Source organism: Saccostrea echinata, unplaced genomic scaffold (genome assembly GCF_033153115.1).
Source record: "Saccostrea echinata isolate AGI-Se365-2 ecotype Australia unplaced genomic scaffold, CSIRO_AGI_Sech_v1 ptg000041l, whole genome shotgun sequence".
Taxonomy (NCBI): domain Eukaryota; kingdom Metazoa; phylum Mollusca; class Bivalvia; order Ostreida; family Ostreidae; genus Saccostrea; species Saccostrea echinata.
The window spans coordinates 34,111-60,699 of NW_026889790.1; the positions used below are offsets into that span (position 1 = coordinate 34,111).

At 35.3% G+C, this 26,589-nt stretch overlaps 1 protein-coding gene across 1 annotated transcript in view; it reads left to right on the forward strand.

Annotated features, from left to right (window-relative positions):
- LOC133200678 (sacsin-like) overlaps positions 1 to 26,589 on the forward strand; it is a 110,271-nt gene that overhangs the window by 13,932 nt on the left and 69,750 nt on the right. The window contains exons 2-6 of the mRNA XM_061336445.1: positions 8,344 to 8,637; positions 10,720 to 11,034; positions 23,844 to 23,903; positions 24,063 to 24,416; positions 24,554 to 24,850. Coding sequence (XP_061192429.1) covers positions 8,344 to 8,637; positions 10,720 to 11,034; positions 23,844 to 23,903; positions 24,063 to 24,416; positions 24,554 to 24,850 — 1,320 coding nt within the window. The remainder of the gene's footprint in view (positions 1 to 8,343; positions 8,638 to 10,719; positions 11,035 to 23,843; positions 23,904 to 24,062; positions 24,417 to 24,553; positions 24,851 to 26,589) is intronic.

Consider the following 26,589-nt stretch of genomic DNA (forward strand, 5'->3'; position numbering starts at 1 on the left):
CGTCCAAAAGGTTCTTGCGTTAATGAGAATCCTATGACATACGCACAACTCATCATACTTGCATGTATAAAATATATATTTGAAGAAATATTGAAAAATATTTTGCGATTGTAATTTTTGCGGATTTGTCCTATCCGCAAAATTCCGCAAAAATTGGACAACCGCAGAAAATACCCGTTATACGGTAGTTCATATTGGAAAGTGCATTATTTCTTTGAAAATCTTCTTCTCTGCTCCTGGGTATTGAATAAACTAACTATGTACATAGTTATGAAGAGCAAGAGTGCCTCTTCCAAAATTGTGAATTTCATGGTCCCAGGGTCAGGGGCTCTGGTGTTAGGGCGGGGCTCTATTGATTATATAGTTAAAATGCATTAATTCTTTGAAAATCTTCTTTGTTCCTGGGTATTAAATAAACTAACCAAGTATATAGTTATGATGAGCAAGAGTGCCTCTTGCAAAATTGTGAAATTCATGGCCCCAGGGTCAGGGGTTCTGGTGTTAGGGTGGGGCTCTATTGTTTGTTTGTTTGTTTGTATGTTGTTTAATGTCCCTCTCGAGAATTTTTCACTCATATGGAGACGCCACCACTTGCCGGTGGAGAGCTGCAAATTTTGTCCTGTGCTTGGCACTTAGGGATATTGAGCAGTGAGGGGTCTTTTCCGTGCTAACAACTACTGCGACATGGGACCTCGGTTAATATGGTCTCATCCAAAGGACTGGTCTCCACGTCCCACAGTGGGATTCAAACCTGGGGGCTCTATTGATTATATAGTGAAAATGCATTAATTGTTTGAAAATCTTCTTCTCTGCTCCTGGGTATTGAATAAACTAACTAAGTACATAGTTATGATGAATGAGCAAGAGTGCCTCTTCTACAATTGTGAATTTCATGGCTTCAGGGTCAGGGGTTCTGGTGTTAGGGCGGGGCTATATAGATTATATAGTGAAAATGCCTTAATTCTTTGAAAATCTTCTTCTCTGTTCCTGGGTATTAGATAAACTAACCAAGTGTATAGTTATGATTAGCAAGAGTGCCTCTTCCAAAATTGTGAATTTCATGGCCCCAGGGTCAGGGGTTCTGGTGTTAGGGTGGGGCTCTTTTGATTATATAGTGAAAATGCATTAATTCTTTGAAAATCTTCTTCTCTGTTCCTGGGTATTAAATAAACTAAGAACATAGTTATGGTGAGCATGGTTGCCTTTTCAGAAATTGTGAAATTCATGAACCCAGGGTCAGGGGTTCAGGTGTTAGGGCAGGGCTTTTTTGATTATAAAGTAAAATTGCATTAATTCTTTGAAAATCTTCTTCTCTGCTCCTGGATATTAAATAAACTAAGTACATAGTTATGATGAGCATGGCTGCCTCATCAGAAATTATGAATTTCATGGCCCCAGGGTCAGGGGTTCTGGTGTTAGGGTGGGGCTCTTTTGATTATATAGTGAAAATGCATTAATTCTTTGAAAATCTTCTTCTCTGTTCCTGGGTATTAAATAAACTAAGAACATAGTTATGGTGAGCATGGTTGCCTTTTCAGAAATTGTGAAATTCATGAACCCAGGGTCAGGGGTTCAGGTGTTAGGGCAGGGCTTTTTTGATTATAAAGTAAAATTGCATTAATTCTTTGAAAATCTTCTTCTCTGCTCCTGGATATTAAATAAACTAAGTACATAGTTATGATGAGCATGGCTGCCTCATCAGAAATTATGAATTTCATGGCCCCAGGGTCAGGGGTTCTGGTGTTAGGGCGGCGCTCTATTGATTATATAGGGAAAATGCATAAATTCTTTCAAAATCTTCTTCTCTGCTCCTTGGTATTTTTCAAACAAAGGAAGTGCATGGTTATGATAAGGAAGAATGCCTCTTCCAAAATTGTGAAATTCATGGCCGCTGGGTCATGGATTCTTGTGAAAGGGGGGGGGGGGGGCTGTATTGATTATATAGTGAAAATGCATAATTTCTTTCAAAATATTTTTTCTACTACTGGTTATAAAGCAAAGAAACAAGTGTATAGTTATGATAAGCAGGGTGCTTCTTCCAGCATTGTGAGTTCATGATCAATGGGTCAGATGTCTGGTGTAAGGATGGTGCTCTATTTATTTATTAATATAGTGAAAATGCATTTCTTTGAAAATCTTCTATGTTTCTGGGGATGTTCAAGGCAAACAGAGTATAAGTTTTAATATGCAAGGGTATTTTTACCAGATTTTTGAACACCTGGACCATTTAGTCAAGTGTTCTGATCCTGGCCAGGGGTCTATTAACTTGTATTCTGCTGAGCAAAGTTATTCCCCTTTGCCATTCACCTTTGATAATTAATCACTGTAAATAATGTATTTGAAAGGTTAATAGAGTAAGAGAATTATGTAAGAATATTTATTGTATAATACAAAAAATACTTTCATGGTTTTAATGATCAAGTAGACTTGAAAATAATAGAAGAATAAAAATGAGACAAAAATCACTTATCTTTTTAAGTGTTCTTCAAAGGCCAAGAGAGGCCAATGTGAGAAGTAATAATATGGGGCTAAAACATAAGCATTTTGTAATAATAGTCTGCATGGTAATGTGATAAATAGGTTACAGATTATATTCTAGACCAATTATTTTGTTGATGCTAATCATACTATATTTCTTGTTTTTAGGCAACAAAGCTTCATTTATCAGTTTATGGATCCTCTAAATTGTTGTATTGTACTCAGGTGACCATTAAGGCCCTTGGGCCTCTTGTTTGAGTTTTACTCTTAGTACATGATGGAAAACTCTATATACATGCATGATACACTACAACTTTATTCCAATATAGTTGCAAATGACAAGGTCACACCTTGTTACTGTGGGTATGCGTAAAGATAGATATGCTTCATTTGGTTCCAGATATCATGTATCCAAGTGGTTCACTTTATTTTTAGGTCACCTGAGTCACTCAGGTGACCTGCTGCAATCTGTTTTTATCTGTCAGCATGCGTCGGTCATAAACTTTTGAACATTTTCAGCTTAATTCTTCTCTGAAACTGCTGAATCAATTTCAATAAAATTTGGTATAGAGTATCTTTTGGCAAAGAGGGACAAAAATTGTGAATTTCATGGTTGCTTCTCCCCTGGGTCCTGAAGTGTGGGGCCAAAACTATTAAATTTAATGCAATTTTCAAATTTCTTCTTCTCTACTCCTAGACATCAAGCAGTCAAACTGTTGTCATGCTTATAACATACAATGTGTCTTTTACCTAAATTGTAAAATTCATGACCCAGGGTAAGGGGTTCAGGAGTTAGGGTGGGGCTCTATTGATCATTTAGTGAAATTGCATAAATACTTTAAAAATTTTCTTTCTCTACCCCTGTATATTAAACAAAGAAACTAAGTGCATGGTTATGATGAGAAAAGGTGCCTCTTCTAAAATTGTGAATATTACGGCCCCTGGGTCAATGGTTCTGGTGTAAGGGGGAGGGGGGTCTTTGTTTGTTTGTATGTTGTTTAACGTCCCTCTCGAGAATTTTTCACTTATATGGAGACGCCACCACTTGCCGGTGGAGAGCTGCAAATTTTGTCCTATACTCGGGTCTTATGGCCATTGAGTAGTGAGGGATCTTTTTCATGCCTGCACCTACTGTGACATGGGACCTCGGTTTATACAGTGTGACTGGTTCTCCACATCCCACAGTGGGATTTGGACCTGCGACGTAAGGATCAACTCCTTACTATGCGACTCTGGAGCAGATGCTCTAACCACTGCGCCACGCGGGTGACGGGAGGGGGTCTCTATTGATTATATAGTGAAAATGCAATATTTCTTTTAAAATCTTTTTCTTTGCTTCTGGGTGTTTGGTAGATGTACTACATGCATGGTTACAATAAACAAGGCTGCCTTTTCCAAAATTTTGAATATCATGGCCGGTGGGTCAGGGGTTCTGGTGTTAGGGTGGGCCTCTATTGATTATATACATGTATAGTGAAAACGCATTATTTTTTTTAAAATCTTTTTTTCTACTCCTGGGTATGAAGCAAACAAACTAACTGCATAGTTATGATGAGCAAGGGTGCCTCTTCCAAAATTGTGAATTCCATGGCCCCAGGTTTGAGGTGGGACTCTATTGATTATGCAGTGAAAATCCATTAATTCTTAGAAAATCTTCTTCTCTGCTCCTGGGTATTAAACAAACTAATTAAGAACATAGTTATGATGACCAAGAGGGTCTCTTCCAAAATTGTAAATTTCATGGCCCCTGGGTCAGGGATTATGGTGTTAGGGTGGGGCTCTATTGATTATATGTGAAAATGCATTTATTCTTTAAAAAGCTTCTTCTCTGCTCCTGGGTATTAAACAAACTAAGTACTTGTTTTATAAAAAAACAGGGGGGAGGGGGGGGGGGCTCTATTGATAATGAAAATATATTTATTCTTTGAAAATCTTCAACTAAGTGCATAGTTATGATGATGAGGATACCTCTTCAAAATTTGTGAATTTCATGACTCTGGGTTATAGGTTCTGGTGTTAGGGTAGGGTAGTGTTGAATCTGTAGCAAAAATGCATTATTTCTTTGAAAATCTTCTTTGCTCCTGGGCATATCGGAGGCACACAGAGTAAAAGTTTAATTAGCAAGGGTATTTTTACCAGATTTTTGAACATCTCTACCATTTGGTCAAGTGTTCTGGTCCTGGCAAGGGCTCCATTAATTTGTATTCTACTGAGAGAAGTTATTCCCCTTTGCCATTCACTTTTGATAATTAATCACTGTAAATAATGTACTTGAAAGGTTAATAGAATAAGAAAATTCTGCAAGAATTTTTATGCCCCAGGATTGAGAGATCCCAGGGGTGTATTGTTTTTGTCATGTCTGTCTGTTTGTCCGTTTGTCTGTCTGTCTGTTGTCAACTTTAACCTTTTGATTGTTTGGAACTATGACTTTCATATTTCACATGTGTATTCCTTGTGACAAGACCTTTCTTTGGGTACCATCATATTTGACTTTGGAGTTTGACCCATATTTGCAAAATTTTATGAGACTTAAACCTTGGCCATAACTTCTGAATAGTTGGTGCTTGGGGTTTCAAACTTCACATGTGTATTCTTTGTGACAAGGCCTTCCTTTGGATACCAACAACTTTGACCTTTTGACCTTGACCTTTGAGTTTGACCTACTTTTGAAATACTTTAACCTTGGCCATGACTTTTGAAAAGTTGGTGCTTGGGGTTTCAAACTTCACATGTGTGTTCCTTGTGACAAGACCTTCCTCTGGATATCAACTTCTTTGACCCTTTGACCTTGACTTAGGAGTTTGACCTACTTTGAAAAACTTTAACCTTGGCCATAACTTTTGAATGGTTGATGCTAGTGCTTTCATACTTCACATATGTAATCCTTGTGACATCACCTTCCTTTGGATACCAACAACTTTGACCCTTTGACCTTGACATAGGAGTTTGACCTACTTTTGAACAGGGTTGGGCGGGAAATACCAGTGGTGGGAATTACCAGTGGTAAATACCGGTATTTCCTGTCTCGGGAAATACTACAAATTTTCTCTAAACTGGGAAATATTGGGTAATACTGGGAAATACTAAGTTATTAGAGTTTTATATTTCTCTAATTCATTCAATCTTATACAAAATTTAAAAATAAAATAAACATAAAACCAGAAGATGAATAATATGGAATATGTCTCAAATTGCTATGTAACATATTCAGAATGTATCACCTACACCAGGTCCCATACCCAAAAGCATTCTGAAACATTTCCCTGGCTGTACAAAAACTGAAGTTTTTCAATTCAAGTTTCTTTTCAGTTTTGTAAAATTATTAAGTTTATTAATTATAAATCCAAGAACAACAAAAAAAACTTGTTTTCATCCTTCTATAAACACTGTAGTTATTACAAACAATCATGTTGTTTTAACAAATTGCTCTGGACAGTTTTGTGCTCCTGTTTTGAGAGATAATTACTTTGAGTAAAACTAAAGGCTTCTTCTCAGATTTGATATTCATACCATACTCTACATTTAAGAATTTTCTTAGATCCTTTTTTAGTTATATAAAAAACCAATTGGGATCTTTGTGTTCATTTCATGGACCTTTATAGACTACATCTGACTCAAGCACTCATGATTGGTATATGAATATACTGTGTTATGATTACATGTATATAAAATGAATTACTTGGAAACCAGAATTTTTTAAATCGGGAACAGTGATACCAGGTAGATATCTTAGCCAATAAGGTGTACTACATGTCAATATGAATGAAATATGTACCTATTTCTTATTTCCCAGTATTTCCCGGGAAATACCAGTAATTCCCGGTAATTACCAGTATTTCCCACCGTCCTGGGAAATATGAGTATTTCCCAGTTTTTTGCCAACCCTGCTTTTGAAAAACTTTAACCTTGGTCATAACTTTTGAATGGTTAGTGCTAGGGCTTTCATACTTCACATTTGTAATCCCTGTGACAAGACCTTCCTTTGGATACCAACCACTTTGACCTTGACGTTTTACTTACTTTTAAAAAACTTTAACCTTCGCCATAACTTTTGAACAGTTGCAGCTAGGTCTTTCAAATTTCACAGGTATATTCCTCGAGACAAGACCTTTCTTTGGGTACCAACACTTTTTATCTTTTGGCCTGGATTTTGACTTGCATTTGAGAAACTTTAACCTTCGGCATAAGCTGCCATACGGGGGCATCATTGTTTCACAAACACATCTTGTTTTATTGTATAATACAAAGAGTACTTTTGTAGGTTAATGATTAGGTAGACTTGTAAATACTAGATAAATAAAAATGAGACAAAAATAACTTTTCTTAATATTCTTCAAAGAGCAAGAGAGGCCAATGTGAAAGGTTATAACCTTTTTATATGGGGTTAAAAATAGTGCAGAAGCACTACTAGTTTGTTATTAGTTTGCATTGTGATAGGGAGAAATAGGGGACAGATTAAAACTTAATTTATGAGGTGTTACTGAACCCTAGACTAATTATTTCATTAATCCTGTCTGATCATCCCATTTCTCTTTTGGGCAACAAAGCTTCATCTATCAGTTTATTTTATACTCTATAGATCCTCTAAATGCTTGTATTATACTCAGCAGGTGACCGTTAAGGCCCTTGGGCCTCTTGTTTATCATTTAGAGTCAGAGTTTTAAAATTTTCTAGTGAATTTATAAGTATGTTGTATAATTGTCAAAAGATCTTTTAATAATACTACTGATAAATGTCTTCTTGATGTCTTGTTCAAACTCAGAAGACATCAAAACTCTGGGTGACCATTTTGTAAGTTTTCATTAAGGTCTTACGTCTCAACAGAAGACCTTCTTGTTATTCTTAGGTTTCTTTTCCACTATTATTGTTTTTTTTTCTTACTGATTTTGTGTACAAGATTTCTCCGAAACAGTTCACTTGATTGCCATGAAACTTTTAGATGTAATAAGCATTAAATTAAAAAGATCTAGATTATATATTTATTTTGTCGACATCACTTCCGATTAAGGCCGATTTTCTGTTTTTTAAATGACATTTAGTCCAGGTGTTCTCAAAAATGATTGAAGATAGTCATGAAACTTTGTCATAAATCTTCATTTTTTGATCAAAATTTTGTAAAGGCTTTATAATCTCAGTAAGTAATTCATGAATCTTTAATATTAACTGTTTTTCAAGACATTTAATGACATTTTCATATTTCCATGTATATGATATCATGTTATCAGAATGTGATATGGTATGCCCCTTTTCTCAGCAACATTTGAAGAGTCATGAAGGATTTAGGGATGATAGATCTTGATTAGTAGATATGCATAATGGGGTTCATTTTTTTCTGCCGTCACTTCCGTTGTCCACTGCAAGTAGTTTTAAAATATTGAATTTTTCAGTGTTTTACTTTTATAACAAATGTAGGTTTTTATGACACAGTCTTGAAGAGTGTTTCAAGTTATATACTTCGACTGGAAGTATAGTTCATCCAATCCAGAAGTAGTCTAAAAAATTAGTATTTTTCATAGAAACTTTCAAGGATGATTCCTACATGTTCAATCTGTAGTTTTCATTCATTCTGAGCACTTCAGGTCAAGCTGGAAGTGAATTAAAAAGAACCAGAAGTACTTTCAAAATTAATTGATCTGGTCTCCAGTCTGTTTCTAAATATATATTTATTTTAAGAAATTCTACAGAAGACCCCTAGTCTTCTGTCCCCAAATCTAGTTTTTCTTTTCTCTTTTTTTGTTCTTCTTGCAGGGATTAGGACATATATGTTCCTTGAAACAAATTCTGATAAGTTTTGTATAAGAAAGTTGATTATTAAATATTCTTCAAAGATATATCATACTTATGACATCTTTACTCCATTTGCAGCGGAGTATGCTTTTTGCATAACTCAGAACTTCTGTCTTCTCAAAGAGGAACTTCCAGTCACTGAAGATGCTAGAATAATGGTGGATCAGATGTATGGCTTCCTGGACGAAACAAACATTTCTGACATTAACTACTTTACCAGTGCAAGACAGAAGACATCTAAACTGCTGAAAATACTTTTAATGAAAGGGAAATCTGCATGCAAGGAACTCTTCAGGGTTATGGAAGTAGATTTGAATAGAGAGGACCTGATATGCAAAATGAAGGAAAAGAGTGCTGAAATGGAAAAAAGAGGTTTTGATTTATATTTCTTATACTAGTTTTAAATTATGAAAATAAAAAAACAAGAGAATGAAAATTCATTGTATGGTAACAAAAGTTATTCAACCTACTTGTACAGTTTATTCTGTGGTAATTTAGAAATCATGGCGGTATAACAAATTTGGCGAAGAATTGAATTCCTGCATATGGGGAGAAATGGAGTTACTGTTTTTTTTTTTGTACTGTACAGTATGAAATAAGGAGATCTTGGGAATATTTTAAACACATCATGCACCTTTAAATTTCTTCCTTTTCTGATAAAAATTTTATGATTGTGCATAAAGTTTTGTTTTAAAAAGAAACTAGTTTTAAAAAAAAACATGTCCATTTGAATTATTATAATTTTTCAAAATATATTTTCAATAATTTTGTCTTCTTTTAAATTTCTTTTTGCTTCTTCAGAAAAATGAAAAATTTTTAAATTGTTAAAAATTCTGGAATTCGACGATCGCCAAGTCAAAAGTGCCAATCAAAAATTTTAGGCACCATGGCGACTAAATTAGTCACCAATTAGAGCCCTGGAAATGACAGTTGTCTTACATGCATGTCAATCTCTTGCCGCTGTCTTTGTGTCTGATGTTTGGGGGGGGGGGGGGATGTACTATGGAAATTATAATGGAACGCTTCGTGTATTATAAATCTATCAGACAGCATTTATTTTTTTTTTGGTCAAACCATGCAAATGGCGAGGGCATATAGTGTTTTTTATCCCTCTACCATAAAATGGCCGGGGGCATATATAGTACATGTATTACCTTGTTCCGTCATTCTGTCATTCCTTCATCATTGACTTTCCATTCATTATCTCGGCAACAGTTGCACACATTCAACTCAAATTTGACATATGGATACGTCCTAGGAATACGCAGGTCAAGATTGAATTTAGTCATGGTCCGATGATTTTTGACAGAGTTATCCCTCTTGAACTTAGAAAAAATAAGTAATTTTCAGTTTCTGCTCTCTTACTTTTGTAGGGATGTATGTATAAGATTGATATTGCATATGCAGGTATTTTACCAGAAAAATACAGATTTAGTTTGAATTTGGTCGTGATCTGATGAATTTTGACAGAGTTATCCTTTTTGAACTTAGAAAAAATAAGAAATTTTTAGTTTCTACTCTCTAACTTTTTCAGGGATGTATGTAAAAGGTTGAAATTAGATATGCAGGTATTTTACCAGAAATTACAGGTCAAGTTTGAATTTGGTCCTGGTCCGATGATTTTTGACAGAGTTATCCCTTCTTGAACTTAGAAAAAATAAGAAATTTTTAGTTTCTACTCTCTAACTTTTGTAGGGATGTAGGTATTAGGTTGAAATTGCATATGCAGGTATTTTACCAAAATTTACAGGTCAAGTTTGAATTTGATTGTGGTCTGATGATTTTTTGACAGAGTTATCCCTCTTGAACTTAGGAAAAAATAAGAAATTTTCAGTTTCTGCTCTCTAACTTTTTCAGGGATGTATGTAAAAGGTTAGAATTGCATATGCAGGTATTATACCTGAAAATACAGGTCAACTTTGAATTTGGACATGGTCTGATGATTTTTGACAGAGTTATCCTTCTTGAACTTAGAAAAAATTAGAAATTCTCAGTTTCCACTCTCTTTGAGGGATGTGTGTATAAGGTTGAAATTCATATGCAGGTATTTTTCCAGAAAAACAGGTCCAGAAGAGATGAAATTTATGTGAAGGCTTCATTAAATGGTGTAGAATCATATTTATTCAAATCATGACACAATGAGTTAGGGGCCACAATGGGTGATCAAATTTTTACTATATAATAGGCATAAAAATCTGTAAAAATCTTCTCAAGAACAGCAAAGCAATGATTAGTCATATTTATTTAGAAGCATCTTCAAGTAGAACAGCAGGACCATAGTTACTCTGGTAAGCATTGTAGCCCATGGGCCTCTTGTTTCTTATTCTTTTCATTTTATTTCATTCTAGTTAAGTTTTCTATATACTATCAATTAGTATAATGCAAATTCTGATATCCTTAATTGATACACAATAAAGAAATGTATGGCTCATCTTAAGAATTTCTTTCAATTAGGAATTCCTGTATTGGACCCCATATTGAGGAGTCTACAGATCTCTTGTCTAGAGGATCATAAAACTTTTCTGCTTGAAGAACTGGAGCCTCTTGAACTCTGTGACCTTTTGTTTGAGGAGAGTGCAATAGACATTCCTGATCATGACAGAATTACAGAGACAAACAAAATTTCTAAGCAAATCCAACGTTTCTTGGAAACAGTAAAGAAAAATGAAAATAACTGCTTTCATTTTTTACTGTTTATTCTGAAAAAAAAAGGATATAGTGAAATTCTTGAGGAGCTTGATAAGGATGACTCAGGAGCTAAAGGAGCTGGTAGGTATCTCTATAATTGCAGTAATTTAAACCATTTATGTTAGATACCATTCTAATTTATCAAGAAGTAGTTATTTCTTTACTCTTGGACATTTAGCAAGCAAACTGTTTGCATTATTATGAGTATGAGTTCATGGTTAACAGAATATGGTGGTATGTTGGTATGCAGTTGGTCTTATATTATACACTAGATATTTTAAAATCTACTATACTCATGGACATGCTGCAGGCAGACTTTGCGATGCTTATATCAAACACTTTGCATTCTACTAAAAATTCTTGAGCCCTCTTGAGCATATAGCCCTTTACCAAAATTGTGAAATTCATGGCCCCAGGGTCAGGGACATTGGAGTTAGGACAGGCTCTATTATAATCATATAGTGAAACTGCAAAATATTCTTTAAAAATCTACATGTATGTATGTAGGACTCCAAAGTCTGATGGTGACGCCAAAGTCAGATGATCTTGCTGAAGTCCGATGGTCTGCGCCAAACCCTGATGGTTTGATGTGGGTACGGACGCCAAAGTCCAATGGTCATGCTAAAGTCCAGTGGCTCATTTCCTATGATACACATGCGCTAAAGTGTGATGGTCTGACATGCCAAAGTCCAATGGTGCGGAGAAACAAATAACATTATGACATCACAATATTTTGTCGACAATTCTCTACGCCATTGTCCGTTATTCAAAACGAATAATTTAGGGTGCATCATCGCATACAATTTGACTGATTTTACTTGTTGTTTGTACACACCTGAGTTATAAGGATTAGTCCTTGCACACTACTTGGCTGATAAGGTTTAGTCCTTGTGCACAATTACACTGATTATAGGATGGGTTGCACCCACCTGACAGATAAAAGAGTTAATCCTTGTACACTATTCGATTGAATAGTTTTAGTCTCGCATCCCGAAAGAGGGTTGACTGATTAGGGTTAGTTTCCCTCCCATCCATGATGTTACAGACTTTTCGACCGATTAAGAGTAGCCTCACACACATGCAAGGGATTAGGGTCAGCCTCGCACCCACCCGAGAGATTAGGGTTAGCCTCGCACCCATCCTAGAGGTAAGGGTTAGCCTCACAACCTCTTAAGAAATTATGGCTAGTGTTACAATTATATTTTTTGCGTATTTTAGGGAAACCATATTACTTTGGCATTTAAATACTTAAAATTCATTTAATTTATTTTAAACCATTTTACCTTGGTGTGGGGCAGCATCTCAATTTGGTGCAGAAGTACTATGATGTCGTAAAAAATAATTATTTTTCTGCACCATCGGACTTTGGTGTGTCAACCATCGGGGTTTGGCGCAGATCATCGGACTTCGGTGTGACCATCGGCTTTGGAGTCCCATCACACTTTGGAGTCCCACATATATTTAGCAGATAAAGTAGATAAACCAGGTGCATGGTTATGAAGAACAAGGGTGCCTCTTCCAAAATTGTGAAATTTGTGACCCAGGGTCAAGGCTTCATGTGTGTGTGTTTTTTGGGGAAGGGGCTCTATTGAATGTCCTTATATGCAAGAAAATTTGATGTGATGAATTTTTGCAAGTGATGCCCCTTTTTAGGTCACCTGGTTCACTCAGGTGACCTCTTGCTATCTGTTTTCGTCCGTCATCCTGCAGTGTGTGTCGTGCGTTGTGTTAACATTTAAACATTTTCAGCTTCTTCTCTGAAACTGCTCAACCAATTTCAACCAAATTTTGCATATATCATCTATGGGTAAAGGGAAACAAAAATTGTGAATTTCATGGTCCTTACCCCCTGGGGCCTGAGGGGTGGGGCTGAAACCACCAAAATTAATGCAATCTTTAAAATTCTTCTTCTTTACTCCTGGACATCAAGCAGTCAAACTGTTAGCATGATTGTAATAAGCATTGATGAGCCCTCTGCCAAAATTGTGAAATTCATAGCCCCAGGGGTAGGGGTTCTGGTGCTTAAGGGTGGGGCTATATAGATCATATAGTGAAAGTGCATTATTTCTTTGAAAATCTTCTTCTCTGCTCCTGGATATCAAATAAACTAACTAGGTACATAGTTATGAAGAGCAAGAGTGCCTCTTCCAAAATTGAAAATTTCATGGCCCCAGGGTCAGGGGTTCTGGTGTTAGGGCAGGGCTCTATTGATTATATAGTAAAATTGCATTAATTTTTTGAAAATCTTCTTCTCTGCTCCTGGGTATTAAATAAACTAACTTAGTGCATAGCTGTGATGAGCATGGTTGTGTCTTCCAAAATTGTGAATTTCATGCCCCTGGATCAGGGGTTCTGGTGTTAGGGTGGGGCTCTATTGATTATATATTGAAAATACATTAATTCATTGCAAAATCTTCTCTGCTCCTGGGTATTAAATAAACTAACTAAGAACATAGTTATGGTGAGCATGGCTGCCTTTTCAGAAATTGTGAATTTCCTGGCCCCAGCTGGGTCAGGGGTTCTGGTGTTAGGATGGGGCTGTATTGATTATATAGTGAAAAATGCATTAATTCTTGAAAGCCTTCTCTGCTCCTGGATATTAAATAAACTAAGTACATAGTTATGATGAGCATGGCTGCCTCGTCGGAAATTATGAATTTTGTGGCCCCTGGGTCAGGGGTTCTGGTGTTGGGCTTTATTGATTATACATGTTGTATAGGGAAAAGGCATAAATTCTTTCAAAATCTTCTTCACTGCTCCTGGGTATTTATCAAACAGAGGAATTGCATGGTTATGATAAGGAAGAATGCCTGTTCCAAAATTGTGAAATTCATGGCCCCTTGGTTAGGGGTTCTGGTGAAGGGGGGGGGGGGTCTATTGATTATAATTTCTTTCAAAATATTTTTTCTACTTCTGGTTATAAAGTAAAGAAACAAGTGTATAGTTATGATGAGCAAGAGTGCTTCTTCCAGAATTGTGAGTTCATGGTCAATGGGTCAAATGTTCTGGTGTAAGGATGGTGCTTTATTTATTTATTAATATAGTGAAAATGCATTTCTTTGAAAATCTTCTATGCTTCTGGGGATGTTCAAGGCAAACAGAGTATAAGTTTTAATATGCAAGGGTATTTTTACCAGATTTTTGAACACCTGGACCATTTAGTCAAGTGTTCTGGTCCTGGCCAGGGCTCTATTAACTTGTATTCTGCTGAGCAAAGTTATTCCCCTTTGCCATTCACCTTTGATAATTAATCACTGTAAATAATGTATTTGAAAGCTTAATAGAATAAGAGAATTATGCAAGAATATTTATTATATAATACAAAAAGTACTTTCATAGTTTTAAAATTGGAAATAATAGATGAATAAATATGAGACAAAAATAACTTATCTTTTTAAATGTTCTTCAAAGGCCAAGAGAGACCAATGTGAGAAGTAATAATATGGGGTTAAAAAATAGACATTTTGTTAATAGTCTGCATGGTAATAGTGATAAGGGTGGGGGGGATAGATACTAGACCAATTATTTTGTTGATGCTAATCATACTATTTTTCTTGCTTTTGGGCAACAAAGCTTCATTTGTCAGTTTATGGATCCTGTAAATTGTTGTATTGTACTCAGGTGACCGTTTAGGCCCTTGGGCCTCTTGTTGAATTATGCTGTGTACAGTACCAACCAGACCCAACCTGACACCAGAGCAGTCCAAGAAAGCAGACTGATTTGGGACTGCTGTAGGACTGCTCTGGGACCGCTGTGGGACTGCTCTGGGACTGCTGTGGGACTGCTCTAGAAAGCAGACCCAGCAGTCCCAGCAGTCCCTGGGACTGCTTTCTGGGACTGCTTTGTTCACTCATGCGTGAAAAAGGTTCTGAGTGACATGATAGCTCCGCCCCTTGTGTATTCTGAATTTGCAGCTCCTTGTTGTTGTTTTGTTTACTTTTTGCAGAGAGGTGTTTAAGATAAAAGCAAATATGAAAAAAAAAAACAAGTATTAATTTCTTACAAAAATTAAATAAATAGAGATAGTTATACATGTAATTACTAAATGTCTTCAGAGGTCTGTAAATTTACACAATTGTAGTCTAGAATTCATTTTAAGAAAATAAAAGTAGTTAAAAAGGGAAGTCAGGGGATAATTTTTATCCCTTAAATTAAACTTCAATACAGGTGTTTGAAAAAAAAATATTTAGCCCTATTTAATAAATTAATGCTGTCAAATTACATATGTACTCAAAGTTTGCATTAGCACTATTTAAAAAAACAAAAACAAAAAACAAACAAACTTGTCATTTCAGTAAGATACATGTACATGTATTCAGAGGAACGTACTGTACTGGATTTTTTTTCTTCATTGAAAAAGCTAATACCATGCTTAAAAAAGAGCACTCCATGCTATTTTTTACCACCCTCAAATAAAACCTAACAATTTATTTAATGACCATGAAATAAAATTATTCTACCATTCTTCTGACACATAAACAATGTGAACAATTATTTGGGGATTTATTATTGAATTAGTTTTTAATTTATGAACAAGTCATTAAAAGAGTACATGTATTTAAAAAATAAACATTTGAAAATATCGGGAATTGTGACTTGTTTCTTATTTCTTTTGTTTGTGTTTACCTGGCCGGTTAATACAATATATAATGGGATTGTATAAAATGGTGTCAACACCTGAGGTTTCAATCGCCTTTGGGCATAATAAGCAGAAAGTCAATGCATGTTATTTGGGTATCAGTGTTACACATCACTGAACACGCTGGTCAACATTGACACCAATTTCAATCTATGTCCTGCAAAAAATCTTAGTTTAAATAATTGTGTATAAATTTATGTCGGGATTAATTAATTTTGAACATAATCTGAGGGTTCCATTTGCGTGATTTACAGATGTACACTCGAACATTTATATAATAAAACACTTAAAACTAAGAATCTAAACATATTTAAATTGGGAAAATAATCATGACTGAAATATAATACTTGGCAATGTTTAACAAAGAATTTTTCAAAAGCTCCAATACTTAAGAAAAATGCATTCAGAGTATAGTATGGGAATCGGCTTTGCTCTATAATTATCATTATCTATTTAAAGCTAATTCTGGTATAAAATAAACAATTCAAGTTTTAAATTAATTTTCTATATAAAAAAAATAAATATGAAAACCAATATCAACCACAAAAAATAAAGAAATTGCTTTATTTTGGTTAAAAATTAATATACCAAATAATCGTGTTTAAATATTCATGTAATTAATAGATGTGAACGTCTTCTTCATTCAATAATTATAATTTGTTTCTATACATGTACTGTGATTTTCTTAACAGTTCAGAAATGACTGTTGCGTAAGAATTGTAAATATTTGTTGATACTACTCAGAAAGAATTGCTCATCAATTTCAACTGCCTTTTTTATAGTTACATTGTTTATTGGTAATCTCATTCTGAGTAAGCTCCGCCCATTAAATTAATTAACCCCGCCCACTGGGACTGCTTTCTGGGACTGCTGGGACTGCTCTGGGACCGCTCTGGGACTGCTTTAGCAGTCCCAGAAAGCAGTCCCCGGGACTGCTTTGTGTCAGGTTGGGTCTGGTTGGTACTGTATTTGCAGTGCACCATGCCATTCATTATATGTGTTGCATTGTCAAGGTTTGGGGGTGCGTGGGGTATGTGAGCTTGCTCACTTCTTTTTTCATTTTTTCAAAATTATGAATCCCATGGCCCCTAGCTCAGGGGTTTTGGTGTTACGGGAGAGCTCTGTGGTTCTGATAGCAAAAATGCATAAATTCTTTAAAGATCTTCCACTGTGCCACTCGGTATTTAGCAGGCAAACTAATTGTATGGTTATGATGAGCGAAAGATGCCTCTTCCAAATTATAAAATCCATATCCCCTGGGTCAGGGGTTTTGTTGAGTATATAGTGAAAATGCATTAGTTTTTTAGCTCACCTAAGCTTAAAGCTCAAGTGAGCTTTTCTGATCACCTGTTGTCCGTGGTTTGTCCGTCCGTTTGTCTTGCTGTCCATTCATCTGTAAACTTTTCACATTTTCAACTTCTTCTCAATAACCACTGGGTTAAATTTAACCAAAGTTGGTACAAAGCATTTTTGGGTGAAGGGGAGTTTAAATTCTTAAAATGAAGGGCCAAGCCCCCTTACAAGGGAAGATAATTGAGAAAAGACAAAAATAGGGTGCGGTCATTAAAAAATCTTCTTCTCAAGAACCACTGGGCCAGAAAAGCTGAAACTTATTTGGAAGTATCCTGGGATAGTGTAGATTCTAAATTATTCAAATCATGACCCCCGGGGCTAGGTGGGGCCACAGTAAGGAATCAAAGTTTTACATTGAAATATATAGGAAAAATCTTTAAAAATCATCTTCTCAAGATCCACAGGGCCAGAATAGCTGAAACTTATATGGAAGTATCCTGGGGTAGTGTAGATTCTAAATTGTTCAAATCATGATCCCCGGGGGGAGGGTGGGGCCACAATAGGGAATCAAATTTTTACATTGAAATATAATAGAAATTTTTAAAATTTTCTTCTGTAGAACCACTGGGCCAGAAAAGCTGAAACTTGATATGTGGAAGCTTTCTGGAGTAGTGCAGATTCTCAATTGTTCAAATCATAGGTGGGGCCACAATATGTATTACAAGGGGGAAAATATGGTGAAGAACAGCAGGGACAAAGTTACTCAGGTTAGCGTTGTGGCCCATGGGCCTCTTGTTTTTAAAAATCTTCTCTGCCTCTACAACCAAAGGGGCTAAGCTCTTTTTGACCCCAAACTCTTTGTACCCATTATGGGAATGAAGAGTTCAGATTTAAAACAGGCTTAATTTAATCCCCAGTTGGAACAACCATAAAACAATTACATTTCCACAATATTCAGACCATAGAAATTTGCAGTAAAATTTCATTTAGCAAGATGGCGGAGTTCTTTCTTAAGCTATTTTAAACAGGTCGGGTACACTACCTTTTATGGAAGGCACTTTTCAACACGTGACAGTGTTTTCATCAAACCCATTCTCCAATCAATTGAATGAGTCGCAAAGCATGACGGTCTACTATGTGTTTACAATTCAATAGTGACATGTGGTTTTCGTCAGTTTACTGCATAATATTTACTTGGTCACTGGAAAAACCGTACAGCTTCTTTTTAACTTTATAATGCTGAAATTGAAAGATTATATTCCAAAGACACTGTTCCATGCTCACATTTGATATTTGAATTGTTTTAGGTGGTTAATAGTTGCTTCAAATACCGTACAAACGCATTGACGTTTGCTTGTGCATAAAAACATTTTGATGATATTGAGGAGTTGAATAATAATTGCACACCTTCTACTGCTGTCTAAAGCTATGTTAATGTATATCACTTGAAAAAACACACTCAATGTTTTATCAACACAATAGCACCTATGTCTCTTTGAACAATGGTTTACGCCAATGTATTACAAGTTGATATATATAGGCTTCATAATGTAAATTTTGTAAATAGAAATGGAAGCTTATACATCATTTTCAATATTTCTTTCCTGAATATCAGAAAAGAGTTGAAAATAAGTTTCCAAGGAACAATTCAAGTTGATCTTCATTTTCAACACAACTGAGTTCGTATTGATACTTGTAGAAGCCCATAATGCACTACGACTCATTCAACAATCAGTAAACATATAGCAAATTTACATGCAAATTTACAGTACAGGCCACGAGTTTTCCCCGAAAAACACGGGGCCCCGTGGACCGAAAGTCCACGCTTTAGCGTGGACCTCGACCAATGTCAGCGTCTTTGAAGTTAGGGTGTCTGTGCACCGTGTAACACGGTGTGTACGCGTGGTGTATCACAGTGTCCCATTACGATATCAAGCAGAACTTATAATAAAAATTTTTCCTTTCTTAATTTAATCAATTATAAGAATTTCCTTTGAAATCAGATATTTTTCACTTTTTTCTTAAATATTATACAATTATGGACTCTTTCGGTGGTGAATATGGTTTGTTATTCACCAGAAAAATATCAATATTGACCGAGGAGATATTAATAACGATATACATATGTTTGAACAAATAAGATGCCATAAAATCTAAGATCCACGTGCTCTTGTCCAGCGAAATACAAACTCTTCAAAATATGTTCGTACATCCATGTAAGTCACGTTTCAAAAACCTAACTATATAAGAGAAAAAATATGTTCAATAGTCAGACTATTATTATACGGTATGTGGTATTTATCAGATGCATGCCTATTGGTTTATTTTATAAATCATTTTCTACGTAAAAAGATTTTTAAAAAAAAATATGCATCTAAATAAGTAAAATTTAAAAAACGTATCAGATACACACACATGAACTCTGCTCTCTGATTATATTACTCGGCGAATTATACATGTACTTTTGATTAAGGATTATTGCTGGTAACTCAAATCTGCTTTTTAACTACTGTACAAATATTACCTTATTCTGAGATTATTTTATGAAAAATGTGTCGTACGGTTTGCGAAAAAAAAAAAAATCAATTAGCGAATGTATAGAACAAAGCTTCTCATGGTCAAAGTATTATCATGGTTTTAAGGAAGAAAATGTGTAGTTATAACCAAAAAAAAAAAAAAAAAAAATACCCAGCCTCTTTCAAGCTGCATGCATTATGTTTGCTACCCCCCCCCCCCCCCCCCCCCCCCCCGCTTCGAAAGTCTGTGGATTTACATGTATATGTTACGTTATGGTGAAATAAAACAGTCATAATCTAACTGTTTACATGTACATGTTTATATGTGTCTGAAAAAGGATAATTTACAAGTAAGTTTCAAATCGTGTGGTAGACTGGTGGTGTAACCCGGTAGATGAATTCGGCTGGAAGTCACTTGAGTGTGTTATACACATCATATGGTCAGGACGGAAGAATTTGAAAGGTGTGATAAACACACAACGCCCCAGCCCTCCGGCTCTGTCCAGATATATTTTAAAGAAAGGTGTGAACTCGGAACTGACCATAAGAATGTTTCAAATCACAAGAGAAATACTTTCCGCGTAAACAAACTTTCAGGGCCACCTAGCGATTTTGATTGACAGGTAGAGCACGAGGATTTCGTGTGTTACGGAGAACAAATTGATTGAACATTTGTAACTGAGTTGAATATAAAACGAAGTTACGGAATTTAAATAGTATTATATAATCATTATGGTTAATTGTGACTTTGGTAAATAAATGTAAATAAAACGAAGAATTAAATTTATAAGAATCTCTCTCTCTCTGACATTGTTTCTTTACACACTTTTCATTTAAATAAAAACTTACCGTATTAAATACTTACACTGAAAGGATTTTAAAACAAAAGCATAAATACTAGTTTATGAAAAGATAAAGTCAATTGTCTGTTACGAGAAATACTCTTAGGCATTATAAAAACGAAGATTTTTTTTTTTTTAGTTTTATGCGAAATGAAGTCTCTCTCTCTGACATTGTTTCTTTGCACACTTTTCAATTAAAGAAAAAATTATTACATACTTACACTGAAAGGCTTTTCAAAATACTAGTTTATGAAAATTTTACGAGAAATACGCACATTATTGTACAGAGGGATTTCGTGTTTTTGCTGTCGATTCTCGCTTATAAATTCAGAATAATACAAGATTAACACAATAAATGTGCTCTACTCAGGAATATAAAATTAATGCTTTGATGGTATACTAAAACAACTGCAGCTCGGGTTGTATACTACATGTAATGCAGCTCGATGGAGTCTTTCTTCGTTGCATGAACACATAAAATTGAATTCTTCGGACATTAAAAATTTCAATCCAAATTATAATTTTAAAAAATAACTAAATAACTTAACGAAATGCGAACTTCTAGACGTATGATAACCGATTTTTTAATCCTACTTCATATACGTGTCATTAGTTCGATTCAGACCACAGTCAGTGTCTTCTAGATTTTAAAACGATAATTATACATATAAATCAAAGTGATTAATTGTTTTTAAATTTTAAAGTTTTTATCAGAACCAAACGATTTTCTCTGTAATGTTATGGACACGGTGCGGCACGGAGGGTATTTTCCGGACACGGTGCGACACGGGGAGCATTAGCTGGGATTTTTCTAGACACGGTGCGGCACGGTGTGCCTACCTGTGTATTTCAAATCCACACACATCGTGCTACACCGTGTACACGGTGTAACACAGACCATTTCACACGGTGTGTTTTCCACCGTGCGACGGGGAAAACTCGTGGCCTGTACTGTATGCTGACATCAGAAAATTTAGTGGTCTCAACCTGTTAAAGTAATTAGCCCTTTCTGTTACATTGCCCTGCAGGGGTATTGGTTCTATTAGGACAGTTTTATCAGGTCACCTGAGTCACTCAGGTGACCTATTGCTCTCTATTTTCATATGTCGTCGTGCATCGTCTGTTAACATTTGAACATTTTCAGCTTCTTCTCTAGAACCACTGAACAAATTCCAACCAATTTTGGCATACAGTATAAATGAGTAAAGGGGAACAAAATTTGTGAATTTCATGGTCCCTGCCCCCATGGGGCCTGAGGGGTTGGGCTAAAGCAATCAAAATTAGTGCTATCTTTTTAAAATTTTCTTTACTCCTGGACATCTAGCAGTTCAACTGTTGTCACGATTGTAATTAAAGATTTATGCATTTATTCTTTGAAAATTTTCTTTTCTGATCCTGGGTATTTAGCAAACAAATGTAGTGCATAGTTATTATGAGTAAAGATGTCTCTTCCAAAATGGTGAATTTCATGGTCCTTTGGTCAGGGGTGCTATATAGTGTTATGGTGTGGCTCTATTAATTATATTGTGAAAATTCATAAATTCTTTAAAAAAACTTTCTCCCCCTTGTATATTTAGCAGATAAACTACAGCCATAATTATGTTGAACAAGGGTGCCTCATCCAAAAATGTGGCCCCTGGGTGAGGAATTCTGGTGGTAGGGCAGGGCTTTATTGATTATATGGTGAAAATGTATAAATGATTTTTTGATCTAGTTTAAGATTTATTTAGGAATACTAGACTATTATATTTCTCTTGCTTTTGGGCAACATAATTTATCTTTCAGTTATTTTATTTTGTACTTCTATGCACCTTTACGGTGTTGTATTTATACTCAGGTGACCCTTAAGGCCCTTGGGCCTCTTGTTTTGTTTTCACTGACATTGAATGACTTAAGAGAAAAAATATCTTAGTTCTGATTCAAGTATACTAGAAGCTTAATTTAAGTCAGTGTTTCTTGCATAAATTTTTATACCCCCAGATCGAAAGATCCTGGGGGTATATTGTTTTTGTCCTGTCTGTCTGTTGTTAACTTTAACCTTGCCCATAACTTTTGATTGGTTGGAGCTATGACTTTCATATTTCACATGAATATTTCTTGTGACAAGACCTTTCTTTGGGTACTATCATTTTTGACCTTGACCTTGGAGTTTGACCATTTTTGCGAAATTTTATGAGACTTTAACCTTGGCCATAACTTCTGAACAGTTGGTGCTTGGGGTTTCAAACTTCAAACGTGTATTTTTTGTGACAAGGCCTTCCTTTGGATGCCAACAACTTTGACCTTTTGACCTTGACCTTGGAGTTTGACCTACTTTTGAAAAACTTTAACCTTGGCCATAACTTTTGAAAAGTTGGTGCTTGGGGTTTCAAACTTTACATGTGTATTCCTTGGGACAAGACCTTCTTCTGGATTTCAACCTCTTTGACCATTTGACCTTGACCTAGGAGTTTGACCTACTTTTGAAAAATTTTAACCTTGGCCATAGCTTTTGAATGGTTGGAGCTAGGGCTTTCATACTTCACATATGTAATCCTTGTGACAAGACCTTTTTTTCGATACCAACAACTTTGACCTTTTGACCTTGACCTAGAGTTTGATCTACTTTTGAAAAACTTTAACCTTGGCCATAACTTTTGAATGGTTGATGCTAGGGCTTTCATTCTTCACATATGTAATCCTTGTGACAAGACCTTCCTTTGGATACCAACCACTTTGACCCTTTGACCTTGACATAGGAGTTTGACCTACTTTTGAAAAACTTTAACCTTGGCCATAACTTTTGAATGGTTAGTGCTAGGGCTTTCATACTTCACATATGTAATCCTTGTGACAAGACCTTTTTTTGGATACCAACCACTTTGACCCTTTGACCTTGACATAGGAGTTTGACCTTCTTTCGAAAAACTTTAATCTTGGTCATAACTTTGAATGGTTGGTGCTATGGCTTTCATTCTTCACATATGAAATACTTGTGACATCACCTTCCTTTGGATACCAAACACTTTGACCCTTTGACCTTGACATAGGAGTTTGACGTACTTTTGAAAAACTTTAACCTAGGCCATATCTTTTGAATGGTTGGTGCTAGGGCTTTTATACTTCACAAATGTAATCCTTGTGTCAAGACCTTTTTTTGGATACCAACCACTTTGACCCTTTGACCTTGACATAGGAGTTTGACCTTCTTTCGAAAAACTTTAACCTTGGTCATAACTTTGAATGGTTGGTGCTAGGGCTTTCATACTTTACATATGTGGATACCAACAACTTTGACCTTGACGTTTTACTTACTTTTAAAAAACTTTAACTTTCGCCATAACTTTTGAACAGTTGCAGCTAGGTCTTTCAAATTTCACAGGTATATTCCTCGAGACAAGATCTTTCTTTGGGTACCAACATTTTTTATCTTTTGGCCTGGATTTTGACTTGCATTTGAGAAACTTTAACCTTCGCCATAAGCTGCCATACGGGGGCATCAGTGTTTCACAAACACATCTTGTTCTAATAGATTGCGATTCATAAAACTTCATTCAATTACAGTCAAATTCATTGCTTAAATAGTGCTTCCCAGAACTTCATTGCTCTAATTTTTTGCAGAAACAAATGCAAAGTTTGAATGGAGAGTATCACACAAATTAAATACCACAGTATCTTCAGGTAAAGGCCAATTATAAGTAAAAGTATAAAATTCACATTAGCTCAAGATTAAAAAAAACAAATTAATAACATAAATATTCTTAATTACCATTCCTTGTATTGATAGAAGGTACAGAACATGAATTGTATTAAAAATTTAATTATGGCATATTCTTATAGAAAGTGTACAGAATAGATCCATAAATGTAAAGCTAACAGTGGAGGGTTCCACAGGAAAGCAGGTAGAACAAGCACTTCATCAGCAGGTCTTCACAGACACAGGGATTATTGAGGAGGCTGCTACATATGGACAAATGAGCATTGAAGATATCTCAACTGGTTCTGTGGTCATACAGTTAAGGCCGGTCACTGACCAAGCTGTACAGACATTACTCAATGCCAGAGAAAACAACAAGCTGGTGGAGCTTATATTAGGAATGATAAAGAGGATAAATGTTCCCAGTGTTAAGGGTACAGAACCGCTGGAGGTCAGGGTACAGGTTTCTTATTCACACTCAGCAACAGCGAAGCCAGGTTAAGTTCACCTTACAAAAAAAAACACATTACAATTAATGCAATGCACACATAAAATTCAGTTGCATAATAACAGTAACCTTCCCCAGAGGGTCTTACACACCAGAAAATGATTTTATTTTCTTGTTGTCTTTCAGATATTTCTAAGGCAGAACTAACCAAGGAGAGAGTGAAAGTTTATAGGAATGAGCTGATCTCTGAGTTAGAACCTGGAGCTCTTATTTCTTTGTTATCAAAATCAGACTGCTTTGCACAGAATGCAATGGACTCGATAAGAAATGCTCCCACTTCTAATAAACGTACAGAAAAACTTCTATCGTTGATTGAGAATGGTGATTTAAAGACTGTAGAGGCTTTTATTAGTGCATTAAAGGACATAGGATATTGTGAGATTTTGGAATTAATTGATCCCATAGATATCCATAGTAAAGCTGGTGAGTGAATCAACTACAGTTAAACTTAGGTATCTCGAATACGGATAACTCGAATAGCATGGATATGTTGAAGTGATTTTAAAGTCCCAATCCCTTATTCTTTAAGTATTTTACCCCCGATATCACAAATCCTTGGATATCTCGAAGTTTTTTCTCAGTCCCATGGAGTTCGAGATAATGAGGTTTGACTGTATATGAAAAGTGCTATTACTTGATTTGGATCATCAGCTATATTCCTTTGGTATTCTGTTGTATTGTGGGTAAAAAAAGTAATTTTGGCAAAAAGAATATTGGGAAAAGTAGATTTATCTAAATAAACTTTAAAATAATATGTAGACCTGTCAGGAATCTGATACCGTTATCATTTACTTAGTTTCAATCTGATTATAACCTGATCCTTTGATCCACTCACATAGATCGCTATACAAGGATCTGAAGAAACCCCATTCAGGGTCATCTCCTGGTGACCTTTCAATTATCCAATCAAACGATTGCTTGCAAGAATTTAGAAGTATCTCGGAATTCAGTCTCAGAAGTGAAAGCCCCGATGATACATAAATGGAAAAATGTGACCTGGTGTCCGTAGCCTGTCAAAAGAACGACCACAGTCTTTCATTTACAGAAATATATTTAGTACTTGCTTTTGCCTTTTTTCTAGCTCTTTATTTTTGTATGAAACGATAAGATCTTCTCCACAGCTACTTTCACTTCTACATATATTGCTTAAGAATGATCTCTCTGATTGGTCAAAATTTTAATGAATATTTTTATTAGAGGGCCACCAGGAGATGACCCTAAATGGAGTTTCTTCAGATTCTTGTGTAGCGATCTATGTGAGCGGATCAAAGGATCTGATTTTAATCAAATTGACTTAGTTTATAGGGAATTTTCACCCTTACACTTATTTTGAATTATTCTAAATGTACTTGATCAGTTTTGAAGGATATTCTGTTGTGTAAGTGATTGATGTCTCAAGAACCACTGGGCCAATTTCAACCAAACTTGCCACAAAGTATCCTTGGGTAAAGGGAATTTATGGAACGCCTTCACTGCCTTATAGCAGAACACTTTAATTACATTGAGTCAACCTTACTTAAATTGTGTCAACTCTTTATGGCGTTAGAATAAAAGTTTATTATGTGATGTGAAGATATCTTTACATTATCTTAACTCGTTATTACGTGAGGTTAAATGTTCATGACGTGATGTACAATGATTTGTACACATCATGTCGATTCAATGCTACATGAAGTCAAAAATTCTTAACTGTATGTAAAAATCCATCTGTTTTATGTCAACATACCTATTATATTATGTCAATTCTTTATCAAATGTTCTCGAAAATTCATGACTTCTCTAAAAATCCTATATTGTATCATCTTATCATTACAATTACGTGAACTTTTTACTTTGTGGTGCAAGTAGTTCATTATATTATGTGAATTTATCCTTATATCAACATCAAGTCTTTATTATATGATGTCAGAATTTCATTACATGATGTGAAAAAATGGTCACATATGGTCAATTCTTTACTACATTATGTTAACAATATGCTACAATGTACATGATGGCGGAAATCCATTACGTAATGTGAATTTGCCGTTATGTTTCGCCAATTCATCATTACGTTATGCTATTGTATCTTTACATTGCCCCAAAAGTGCATAGTCTGTTGTCAGCGTATCTTATATTATTTCAACTCTTTGTAGTGAAGTAAATAAATCTTTATATGATAC